Consider the following 13,316-nt stretch of genomic DNA (forward strand, 5'->3'; position numbering starts at 1 on the left):
ATAGGCTACTTTTTATCCCGGAATTCCCACGGGAAAACTTTTTAAGGCGAAGCGAAGCGCGCGGGAACAGCTAGTATTAAAATATTTCCTTTTCCTACTTCCTATACTTATATTATGTATTTAATATTTGCATTATTAATAGGTATTTTAGTTAATGACTATTTTCGCACTTTGTGTATTAAGTACTTTAGTATACTCTATTTTATTTTTGTATAGGTATACTTTCCATATCCTGACTAATATTATAAATGCGAAAGTAACTGTGTCTGTCTGTCTGTCTGTCTGTCTGTCTGTTACTTTTTCACGCCAAAACTACTGAACGGATTTGAATGAAATTTGGTATACATACGGTCTAGACCCTGGGAAAGAACATAGGCTACTTTTTATCCCGGAATTCCCACGGGAAAAGTTTTTAAGGCGAAGCGAAGCGCGCGGGAACAGCTAGTTAAGCATAAAATCTTCATCTTATAAATACGTGTTGAACGAGTGTTCTCAAGGTAATGCTAGGTACACTGCTACGCGCATTTGCTTCATTCATTAAAAGCTATACGCAGCTTTTTTATAAAAGTCTCGGCTCGAGATTACCAACGTGTCCATTACGCGATTACTGCCTCAAGGTATTACAGCTTAATGTTGACAACACCCGCCGACCTATTTGTTTGTTTTCATTTAATTTTTATAGCGGGCCCATAATGCCGCTTACACGAGCGCGAGCGGGCAGGAGGGTCGCGCTGCGAACTGGAGGCTTACTCTATACTGACGACAAACGAACGAACGAGAACTGTCGTGCAATCGGCGAGTTAAATACAACGAGATAGAGACGTGGCTCGCACAGTAGCGCTCCGAAACTTAGGGTTTCGTGTTATAGAGTGACCCCCCTGCAGCTTTTTTCCCGTTGTTTTTTTAATTCTTTTGTGGCGCTCCTCGACCACACGCCATTCCCCCTTCCAGATAATAAACTTCGTGAACAGGAGCGTGTGAACTATGGAATAATTGCGTACGGAATTAACTCCGACGTCTGTTGGTTAAATTGGCGGGACAGCGGTTGCTTTCTCGGTGGTTTCAATATGTTTTAGTGGTTTCAATTGTTAACTTTTCTCTCTTACTTTTAAGTCTCTCTTGATTTAATCTGTCTGAATAGTGGAACTCTTAGTGCAGTACCTAAGTCTGATTACTTTAGTGGTATAATATCATGCTGTTTCATAGTGGTTCATTATTGAATGTGAACCAGCTGGAATGGTGTCAATAAATGATTATTACATCGATAATCATTATTATCAACCGATAATCACCTGACGTGCAATGAATTTCGACACACGTCTCAAAACGCCATAGAAATGCTACCTAATTCCTGGCCAATAGAAGTCTAGATAGTCGCCCTTCTCCACCCTAATTAGGTATAACAATTTGCTACCCTTGAGCCAAAAACAAAAAACAAAACCTGTTACCTAAAACTAAAACACTAATCTTTATTACAGACACAAAAGCATGAAGCTGAGAAGCTGCAACCGCGCCCTGGCGGCAGCAGGGATCCTGGGCGTGCTGGTGTCCACCTACGCCCTGTACGTGGAGCTCACTGCCGAGGCCCGGCCCGGGTACAAGGCGCTGTGTGACTTCTCCGAGGCTGCTAGCTGCTCCCGGGTACTCACTTCGAAGTAAGTCTGTAGCTTGTACAGTTTCTGAGCATTGAGAATGTACGTGGAGCTCACCAACGAGGTCCGGTCCGGGTAAAAGGCACTGTGCGACTTCTCCGAGGCCGCTAGCTGCTCCCGGGTACTCACTTCGAAGTAAGTCTGTAGCGTGTACGGTTTCTGAGTTCATTTTGAGTACCTAGGTTGTAGGCAATTCATACAAAAATACATTAAAGGTGGCTTGCACAACAAAGTTAATGAAAATTAAATTGTTTGTCATAGATTTAATTTTGATTTACTTTGTTGTGCAAGACACCCTTAGGGCTAATCTGTAATGTAATGGAATGTCGGTAAAATAGGGGATGTATAAAAGAAGCCTCCTCGAGTGACGCATCACCTGTTCCTGATATATTATGTATGTTTAGCGCACCCTGGACAGTGGACTGACTGACTGAATTCATTCGGCACGCACGGGTTTCAGTCTTAGTACAATGCGATGGTGTTACCACTCCCAAATATGGTTTATTTATTTTTAATGAAAACTATATTACTTATGTATTAGTACTTACTTATGTATGTACATACTAACACTTACGGCTATTCAGGTATTGTTTACTTAAAAGGAGACTCCATTTACTTGTAAATTTTATGATTATTTTGTTAAAGGAAATAAATGATTTTGTATTGTATTGTACTTTACGCTATTTTTACTTTTTCCAGATATTCCAAGGGATTCGGTATTCTGCCCAAACATTCAGCTCTTGAAATTCCTAACTGCATTTACGGGACTCTCTTCTACTGCTTGATGATATTATTAGGTGAGTTATAAGTACATTACATTACCATAAAGACTACTAGATAAAGTCAAAATCTTGCTTATGTACGTTATGTACATAAGTAAGATTTTTCTTAGCTTATTCCTCCACCGCTTAAAGCAATCATGTGCCAATTTTAAAATATAAATCAGTTTCATTTTGAATTCCTATTGAAACATACATTCAGTATAGATTTACAAATGGCAGCAATCTAGTGACTCTATCGTTGCAACTAGAAGATTGCATAATTTACCACAATTCACAGAATTTAGAAAGTTCGCGTACAACCTAGACCTAGGTGAGTACTAAATAAACCACGCCGCTACTACGGTGTGGCAAAACAAGTCATATCAACGCCCTCGGCCCAACAGGGTAATATTTAACTTTACTTGATAAAATAAACGATATTATTTGTCACGAAATGAATAAATCAAAATAAACTTTACGTATGTAGTTATGTACATTTAACTATATGTATACATGAAGTCTAACGATATGTCGACCGTTATAGGTACTTCATGTAAGTACGTAATTACTTATAATGATCTATCAAATTTTTGTTCGGATATTTTAGTAATGGAAGTTGAACTGAGTCAAATAGGTTATTATTAAATTGTATCAGTAGTCGCTTAGTACCTATTGTTGGTGTAAAAATATTATATCAGCATAACTGTATCTAATTTTCGTAAAATGTTAAGCATATTTTAACGAATGCCACAAGTGGAATCGATACATAATTATTCGACAGTATTAATTATATAAGTGAAACTAATCGTTGTAACTACATAGAGGTAAATATGAAAACCAGAACTGGAATTATTAACTGTGTGCAACTGAACTTTATTGCCCATTCACGACCGATACTCCAGCGAGGTGAACTTTCACAGAAATATAAAGAGCTAACTAATTAAAATCCGAACGGACCGCTGTTATCGGGATTATTAAGTCTATAATTGGTTATTTATGAAATTAAATTAGCACATAACAAGCACATAACACATTGGTAGGGTGTGGCCAGTTATAAGTACTGGATATATATATATATATATATATATATATATCCAGTACTTATTACTTATAGGTACATGTTCGGATAATACTTATACTTAATTGAAACAGCAACAATGAATAACGAATGTTTCAGGAATTTTTGATAAGTGCTTACCTACGTATTTACCTATCTAACATTTTAAGATTCTCGTTAAGATTTTAGTAGGTATGTTCCTTAACAAGTAGTATGAAGGAAGATTGGCCTAGTGATTTAAATGTATTTAAATTCATTAATTATTATCGATGTACCTTAAGGACCCTGGGTAATTGGCAATAACAAACAGACACGACCAAGATAACAGGGCCACAGCAGCCCGCACGCCAGTGCAAGGTGTTACATTGCCGGAAGCGACGAGCCAGCGTCTCCCGCGGGACTTGATTTGGCAAACACGAGCGCGCCTACCCCCCGACACGCCAGCAGTTCAAATGTTAGCCTATTACGATAGTTATTCGCGCCTCGTGAGCCACCAAATAAGCAAGCTGAGCCAATAGTTCCCCCGGTGCAGTCACGACCGAACCGTAAATAGCAGGCGAAGATGATGTGTGAATTGCGAGCCGCCGCGACGCGGATGCGATTTTGTAATGCCATTTGATAGCGTGCCGAGTGCCGGGTTTTACAGCGGCGGCGTGCCGAGGTGTTAAAAGTGTTAAACACTTTTTTCTTTTTACTCGTTGCCGTTGGTTGGAATCTAGATTTCTGATTAAAGTCATAAGTACTTATTTCTTTGTGTAGGGCTCTTTTAAAGCACGCCACTGGATAAAAAGTTCTTTGCGTCGAGTCTTTGCCATGAAATCATAATAATATTATGATTTAGTAATTAATAATATTAATATTTCTTTATATTAGTCTTTATACCTCAACCTAGCTGGGGGCATCATATTTGCGGTTACTCCATAATACCTAAGTAGAAACGTTTTTATTGGGTATAGGTATTATAGGAACCTTTTAGTATTTTCGGAACCTACAGTGTAGGGACTAGGTACCTACTTAATAATGCCTATAGTAACTTGGCTACATTCGGTCAGTTCCAGTGATAGAAGGCGCAGCTCGTCGGAAAAAGGAATAAAGATACAGCCAGTTGTTTGTCTTCATAATTATTAAACTTCATGATTCATGAAAGTACCTTCTAGGGCTCAACATTATCCAATATTAATATTAGGTAGACGTGGACACTGACGGTAGGACTGGTCCACCGATTTAAAGTCGCTCAGCGTGCTATGGAGAGAGCTATGCTTAGGGTTTCTCTGATGGATCGTATCAGAAATGAGGTTATCCGTCAGAGGACTAAGGTTACCGACATAGCTGTCAAAATATGCAAGCTGAAGTGGCAGTGGGCTGGTCATACCTGCCGAAGAACCGATAACCGTTGGGGGTAGACGAGTTCTCGAGTGGAGACCACGAACAGGCAAACGCAGCGTGGGACGCCCTCCTGCCCGCTGGACTGACGACCTTAGGCGGGTGGCGGGTAGTGGTTGGATGAGGAAGGCCGAGGACCGAGTGTTGTGGCGCTCCTTGGGAGAGGCCTATGTCCAGCAGTGGATGATTATTGGCTGATGATGAATATTAGGTAGATTAACACAATGATGTTGATTCTGAAGGCAGAAATTCTAATTTTAACGCTGTCAAACTAAAAAATTTGCTAGCATAAAATGACATTTACGGAAACAATCATAGAGTCAAATTTTAAACAAAGAAATTAAGGTTTTGACATCGCTAAATTTAAAATTTCTGCCTTCACAATCGATATCAATGATTACTTAAAAAAAAACTTTCCTTTGTTTCAGCTACTTTCGACCACTCTGCAGTGGTCACGCTGCAGCTTCTTCTGGCGCTCACCTCGTGCGCGTCCAGCGTGTACCTCGCGTATCTTCTTGCATTCGTGTTAAAAGATTTCTGTATTGTTTGTGTCTCCACATATTTTATAAATGCTTTGATCTCATTTTTAGTTTACAAAAAAAGGCAAATTATCAAAAGGTCCATTGAAGAAAAGAAAAGTAAATAAGTATTTCAATATGAAGTGAATAAATTATGAGTACGTTGTCAAAATATCTAACTAATACCTACCTACCCATATTTTTATTTGGCCACTGTTTAAAACATTTTCACATAATCACTGTAAGCGCCATCTGTACAATTGTATCATGAACTAATATACAATCATTTGTTTTTTGTTAAACAGCGCCATCTACTTAGTACTCTTAGTATTTGCTACTCAACAACAGGGGGCGCTAGCAGTTATTTCTTCAAATTTGCCATCAACCCATTTTAGTATTTGCTACTTAACAAAAGAGGGCGCTATACAGCTTCAGAAGTAATGCCGTCCAACTATAAAATACGTAAGTATCCCTCCATAAGCGTTAACACATTATTGTTGTCGTCAACAGCCCTTATCCGAGTAATGTTAACGGCCCAGTAAAATTACAGTGGCTTTGTGCAATGAATACTTAACGCTGACTGTGGATTGTATCCATACCTACTGTATGACTGAAGCTTGAGTCACACACTTACTTTGAGAATAAATTTATACTTTTATAGTCGTAGGTTAGGTTAGTCGTAACGTAACCTACCTATGTTACCATATTTTAGTGTGAAACGTCATCACAATCCACCTGCGATAGTTGAAAGAGGATTACCTCTTGAGGAGATGACTAACTGACGCTATTCTGAGTGGCTAGTCCTTTCACCACGGTGACAAACCCTAGAAACGTTCTAGTGCCTCCTGTTTTTCATCTACACGCTGCGAAGAAGAAGAATACGATATTTTACACACTCTAGCTCTAGAATAATGCATGGGTAATGGCTTGGAATGTCGGATGTTTCAAACCTTGCAATGTCACACGCTTTCGGCCATAAACTTGAGCTTGGCCTACGCGTCACGCGCAGCGTAGGTAGGTATACAATCAGAATATACCCGCCTACTGTCTAAATAAATACAGCAGTAGCTACACGGGTAAGATATCGACGTGTATAAACGTCACTATCGTGATTCGCTAAATACGGTGCTGTTATTGGTGGAACGCGAAATAAACGAGTTTATCGACGTTGATAACGAACCCGTGTAGCGGCCGCAGCCGCAGGTGTAAATATCAATGTTAAGGTAATCATAATGAAATGATATAAGTACCTACTTTATAATTTTAGTATTCTAAACACACACACTCACGCCTTGTACCAATGTACTCCCTTGCGGGGTAGGCAGAGGTGCATTGCTGCACCCACTTTTCGCCAGAGTGTTATGTTAGTCCCAATGTAATAGGGGGCGGGCCTATTGCCATTTTACGGGCACATCCAAGACCCGAGAACAAATATCTGTGTTTAAACAAATATCTGCCCCAGCTGGGAATCGAACCCGGGACCTTCGGCTCAGTAGTCAGGTCACTAACCACTACGCCATTCGGCCGTTTGTATTCTAAACTTAAGTAAAATACCAAAATTAAGGATCATCTCCGGATATCGATAGGTAAATTGTTGAAAATATTACTGATCAAATAAAGAGACCGGTCAAATCAACCAAAATCTCTACAATTACTATGTACTTACTATGCATATTATAAACCATCAGAAAGTACATAAAGCTTAGGTATAAATAGTTTTTTTCACGACTACGACGCATTGTTCTCTATTATGTCCGTTCTCAAGTTTAACATTACATAATATTACTTAATTCGTTTCGAACAAATATTTAATTACTTTGATGTAATGTTACGTTTGTTTACACGCTGGTCGACGGTCTTAGATTCCCGTACGGTCACGTTAGTATAATTTTATATATGTTTTAAGTAGCACAACGAGCAGTAACTAATGAAATATTTTTAATAAGTACTTAATTCGAAAAAAAATAAAAAAGTTTTTTTTTCACGACCATTTAAGTTGTCCACAATTAGAAAAGGGCCTCAGCCTACATGAGGATATAACACCCTGCACTCAAAACAGAATTTCGACCAACCTCTACCTCAAAAAAATCTACCTACCTGTCTAAGGTCATAGGGTAATCGATATGGGTACAGGAGAAATAGCCTCCCACGTTACTTTTTCCAAACATTAGCAACTTCGACCATTTACATAATCAAAGATTAGCAATTAACAATTCTTAAAGCAGTGTCGCTCGCTTGACAAATCTGACATAACTTGTATTGATCAGTAGCCGTAGCACAGGGCGCTAATAAGACGTGACAAAAGTTCTTCGTCGCGCTTACTCATAAGGCTCCGCGATGTGAGTGACGGCGATGCAAAACTTTTATCACGTCTTAAATGCGCCCCATACTAGCTAGCCTGGAAGGCCCGGGTCTCCTATTTACTTCGTAGGTTGCGTCAAGTGTCACCGCCGTAGGCCACGTCACAATGCTCACTACATCTACGCGCCAACGTCGGCGTGTGAGGGAGACCGCATCAGTACATTTCTATAGTGAGCATCGTGACGCGGCCTACGGCTTGACGCCGGAAGCGACCTGCGGCGTAAATAGGAGACCCAGGCCGAAGATGTTTGACAGGAGAGCTACGCTGCTTTTGGATTGTTAATTGCCAATGTGTCGGTGGTGGTACGGTAGCTATTGCTAGCCCACTTCCACTCCAAAGCTATAAATATTAACTGGCTTCTTAAACTCCTTCGCTACATCTTACTAATTCGGCATATATACCTAACCCACTTACATGAAAACCATGAGTTCATTATAAATCATAACAAATTCGCACATACCGGCGTCCCACGCCAGCCTTCGTATCTGATCTGCCCACATGTGTGACGTTTATGGACTCTGCGTCATTGACCTTTGTCGACAAGGTCCTTAAAAAACTAGCTCCTGTCGTCAATTTGGCGGCTGAATACGAGAGGTGCTATTATGGACTTATGGTGTACTAGCTGCTCCCGCGAGCTTCGCTTCGCCTTTAAAAGTTTTCCCGTGGGAATTCCGGGATAAAAAGTAGCCTATGTTCTTTCTCAGGGTCTAGACCATATGTATACCAAATTTCATTCAAATCCGTTCAGTAGTTTTGGCGTGAAAGAGTAACAGACAGACAGACAGACAGACAGACCCAGTTACTTTCGCATTTATAATATTAGTTAGGATAGTATGGGTATTTGATATTATTATAAATGAGACAGTAATACAAAATGTAAACAAAGTATTACTGTGTCAGGTATAAAACTCAAAACTTAAAAGCTTTTTTTTACATATCGTTTAAAGATATAATTTTCGGATGAACGTAATTTATTTTTCATCTACTCTCCGTTCGAAAAAGCTCTCTTTGTCTTATATTGTCTACAGTCAAAACATATTTAAACTAGGTTCAAAATAAACTGGATTTTATTTTCTTGAGCCTGGTTCCAAATTCATACAGGCCTGTCCTGACCGTGACTTTGTCTCTTTAGGAAGTAACTTACATGCTTCATAAAAGTTCAACCACAAACACTGGTTATTTACGCTCCCCTATTGAAAAGCTACATACTTAGCTTTGGAAATTAATTTAACAGGTATATCATAAAATGAATGTTTCAGAAACTTGCAGCCTGTCCTGTACATTGGATAGAGAACAATAAATATTTAGGTTGAGCAGGTACACCTTTACATTAATATTGAATCGATAATTTCGGAATACTTACTCCTACCTACTAAGATTTCTTGATTTATTTCATTAGTTAGAATTTCACACTTTGTCTGTAGGCAGATGTAGATAGGCGGCCTACTCAGATTGTTAATCGGTTATTTAGTCCTAGTTCGTACAAAAACTGAATTCCAATGTAGGTGGGTAGAGCCTACTGATACTGCATGGGTGCTGCTATATTTTTTATAAGCTTGAAGGGCATAAAACATCACTACGCTAACTGCTAACTGCCGCCGCCAAATGGAAAAAATAATAACTGCTAATTCTAATTTTAAGAACCAACCTCCTAATACCTAGTAGTTATCTAGAAGTTTCTAGACTCACATCACCATTCACAGCATCCGAAAGACCACCACGTCCAACACGGCACTAGGTGACTCCTGATGTGGAAATAATTATTCTTCTGCACAGCTGAGATATAGACCTCAGGCATGTCCAGTTCGTCAGGTCACGTTGATTATTCACCGAAGACTATTTATAATCAAATCTACATACATAATACAACATATGCACATCATCCATCATAACTAAAGGTGCCTCGCTAACAGCAATTTGTCTTAAAACTTTTTATAACACGTTCATCAAGTCACATGAAGCAGGAAACCAGTGATTATATGAGCGAAATTACTGAGAACATAATATTATGATCATAATGCGAGTCATTACTATTACACACGAGATTGATGTAATGTGATTCATTACAAAACATGGCTTTTGATAGAATTTATACATTCGCCTATTAATCAAAGTTACACGCTTGAAATGAAATAAAATGCAACACTTGGCTATTAATTATCAAAATGACTATAGTCAATCATAATTATAACATTCTTCATTGGTATCTATTGCCTAATTTTCCGCTTCACAGAGCACTAAGCAACATCCCACGGACAATACCACATCATAAATGTTCACTAACTTGAATGTATCAATCGATGCTATTATCTAGAGGTAGGCATGTAAAGTTGTAGTAGAACATTTAGCTGAATTTCTATCGACAAAATACGTTGTGTAAATGAATAACTTTACTTTATACATGAACATAAAAAAAATATAAACATAAAATATACAAACTTATTTAAAAAATAACTTTTAGATAGGTACTAAATGATAGATAGGTTTTAACAGTTTATTCAGCTACATTGTGTAAAAAAAACTCGTGAAAAGACCAGCCGCTTTTCGCTGTACATTTGTACTCAAGCGAGCTGTATAAATTTTCTTCAGTTAGTACTTTTACAAAGTACCCTAGAAATACACGTACCGTAATATTAATTTATTTCTCAGATTATCTAAGTGGTGGTTTGGCAAGTTCATCGATAGACATTACATCGTTGACCGAACACCTGTGTTTTGTGGTACCTTATATCACAGATTAAACACAACTTGCAATAGGTCTTTCTTTAGGTCAATTGGCGCACGTTGAGGTAATATTATGAGTGGTCACAGATTGGTTCAAGTATTTTAGCAGTTATTCAATGAATTGTAAAATAAAAGATTTCACTACATTGATTGACACTTTGGCCTTTGTTTGTCCTTTTTATAAGTTTTTATAATAGTTATCATACTAATAATTACTTAATATTAGGTAGGTACACCATAACATAAGTGTGATAGTACTACAGTTATAAAGAATTATTACTATAAACATATTATCTTATTTTGCGGTCATTCGTCGGTTAGTGGTCATTTGATTCATTAAGCCGCCGCGCCGTAGTAAAGAAGCCATGACTTTTGTTTTAAGGCTCAAGTTTATTATCTACTTACTTTGGTACAAAACTTTATGATGTAGGTACTTCATAAAAATAATTTGGCAGTATAAAGTTAAGTAGAAAATTACTGAAAAATTGAGATAAAAAGGGCAGGTTGACATGCAAAAAACAAAGCATAAAGTCCTACGTGCCATAACACTACTCTACTCGCCTTTTATAGAGACTTTCATTTTAACATAGGTGCTACAGTGGGTAGGCAGGTATGTGACATTCAGGTATGTGACATTCGTAATTTCAAAATAAAAAAATAATCAGTAAAAAGGTTGCAATATCTGGAGAAGAAGTGAAACCTTCACAGTTCATTAGTAGGTAGCATACGTATCACTGCCCGCGTACGCGCATAATGAGCGTTCACGGCATCACGGCCGTACGCACCGCTCATAAACGAACATGACAGATACTACCATAGACTAAAGAGACGAGAGTTCTACCGAATAGAACCGAAAATTGGGCGAATCACGAATATTGTCGACTCAAGACGATATAGAAACTAACAAAACGCAAACAAATTCAGTGAACCGCCTACCGAATTACTATCGAATAAAGTAAAAAATATTCGTGATTTGCAATCAGAACCTTCAGTACCTACCGCATAGAAATAAAACACGTACTTATAACTTTTCCGACTTTCACAATCACAATTTTTTCAGTAAGTTACACTTTATTTACCTACTTCCATTCTAACTTTCTTTAGAATAAATATTTTAGAAATTAGTTAACACTTCCATCATTCTTTTATGTGAACTAATTGCCTGGATAATTGTTATTTGAAAGCCAGTTCTATTAGAAGATAAACTCTTGATCTAAGGATAAAACCATTTCAACGTTCCATTGCACTTATATGCACATTTGTATGGGCTGTAAAAACTGCAAATGAGCCGTTAAATAGTGCGGGAATGTGGGAAATATTTTATTTCTAGTTTTTATTCAGAGGCTAGTGTTGTTCTGTAGGACATTTACTTTGGACCTTATAAGTTCTTAATTCTTTCTTTCTACTTAAGGCTCAAGAAACATTTTGAAAGCTACTCAACCTCTTGTACTTTATGCAATTTAATGTGTTATTAATTTTTATTTACAGTCGTACATTTTTTGTCTGAACAAAGCTATAATTAAAATAACATGCAAATCCTTCTGGATAATAAAAGTCCTCACGCAATAAAATATCAATCTAATTAACGCTACTACTTAACCACTTCCGCAATTGCAACCATGACACATCGAGTTAAATATTCAATAGCAAAACAAACAGTTATAGGACTGGTCACCTCATGGTAGCTTCTACATCCGAGAAAACTATAAAAACGGATGATATTATAAAGTATGCGTATTCCCGAGCGAGATTATGACATCCTCAGTAATGTTTATGCAAACGACGCCCACTGGCAATTGGCATGTATCTAGGGCTGGCACTTGCGATAAATGATCTGCAGATAGCCGGTCCTCCCACTACCCGCGCCCCTGCAACAGTTGCCGACCCTGCGCCATGGGATGAGAATACAGCGACACATTCCTTACCGAGACGAGACAAACTGTGATTGACACAATTAAGAACTTAGCTTAAGTGCCAATTTCTCCTTAGTTGGTTAGAGCATAACCAGGTATTAGTGGTTGAGTTTTGACACCTCTGTCAAGAATTTAATATGGAGATGACGTATAATTGATCAACCTTTCCCTGGTTACGATCTAACCGACTATTGAGAAATTGGAGCTTAAACAATCAAATTCAGAGTCTTTAAATTTTGACAATGAATATACTTAATTAACATTGGAGTCTAAGTTACTAGCCAACTAAATAACAACGCCACCACTTGTTCCTAACGCATTAGGCGCTGATTATTTGAATAAAAAATAGACTCTGAACACTGCAGGTGAATAAGATCAAATTAACTGGCCAATATTTTCATCACGATCAGGTAATTGCAAACCTAGGTAAAGGCGTTGCTGAAAATGAAAACAATTTTCCTATGTTAGCAGAAAAACGATCATGGTTAATCATTAAATCAATCATAAAAAATTGAATAAGTACTTTAATTTAATTTAAATACTTAATCCAAAATTAACGCTAAGAGTTTATGTCTTGAGCTGCTCAGAAAAGGCGGTTTTCCTCCACAGACCGAGTCGCTCAGGCAGTGAAGGGCGCTAAACAAATTGTATCGCACGCCTGTCGCATCTGTACACATTTATAAGGGATTGCTAAATGCTAATAGGTATTCCTGAGGAATTTATTGTAACTCGTTAATTTTATATAATTTTGGTATTGAGAACATAAACACTGACGCTATGTGCTTGGCTGGTGTTAGGTACCAAAGTCCAATATCAATAATCTATTGCCATCCACGATTGTTTATTTCCTACATTCTGCTCCTTTCAATGACCGTTCCGAACGAAGGGAGAGTGGCATATAAACCTTAATTAATCACGTTTATCACTAAACATATATATTTGTAGG

At 38.0% G+C, this 13,316-nt stretch overlaps 1 protein-coding gene across 1 annotated transcript; it reads left to right on the top strand.

Moving 5' to 3' along the window:
* The first annotated feature begins 1,464 nt into the window (after positions 1-1,464).
* Positions 1,465-5,556, top strand: LOC105381639 (vitamin K epoxide reductase complex subunit 1). Its single transcript, XM_011551417.3, has 3 exons — positions 1,465-1,655; positions 2,352-2,449; positions 5,282-5,556. Exons 1-3 carry the CDS (start codon positions 1,489-1,491, stop codon positions 5,497-5,499), a joined length of 483 nt encoding a protein of 160 aa, XP_011549719.3. The 5' UTR covers positions 1,465-1,488; the 3' UTR covers positions 5,500-5,556.
* The last annotated feature ends 7,760 nt before the right edge of the window (positions 5,557-13,316 follow it).

This window comes from Plutella xylostella, chromosome 8 (genome assembly GCF_932276165.1).
Source record: "Plutella xylostella chromosome 8, ilPluXylo3.1, whole genome shotgun sequence".
Classification (NCBI taxonomy): Eukaryota; Metazoa; Arthropoda; class Insecta; order Lepidoptera; family Plutellidae; genus Plutella; species Plutella xylostella.

Coding starts and splice junctions, on each gene's coding strand:
- LOC105381639 (XM_011551417.3), top strand. CDS start 1,489: ATGAAGCTGAGAAGCTGCAACCGCGCCCTGGCGGCAGCAGGGATCCTG. Junction 1,656..2,351: donor TCCCGGGTACTCACTTCGAA/GTAAGTCTGTAG, acceptor TACTTTTTCCAG/ATATTCCAAGGGATTCGGTA. Junction 2,450..5,281: donor CTGCTTGATGATATTATTAG/GTGAGTTATAAG, acceptor CCTTTGTTTCAG/CTACTTTCGACCACTCTGCA.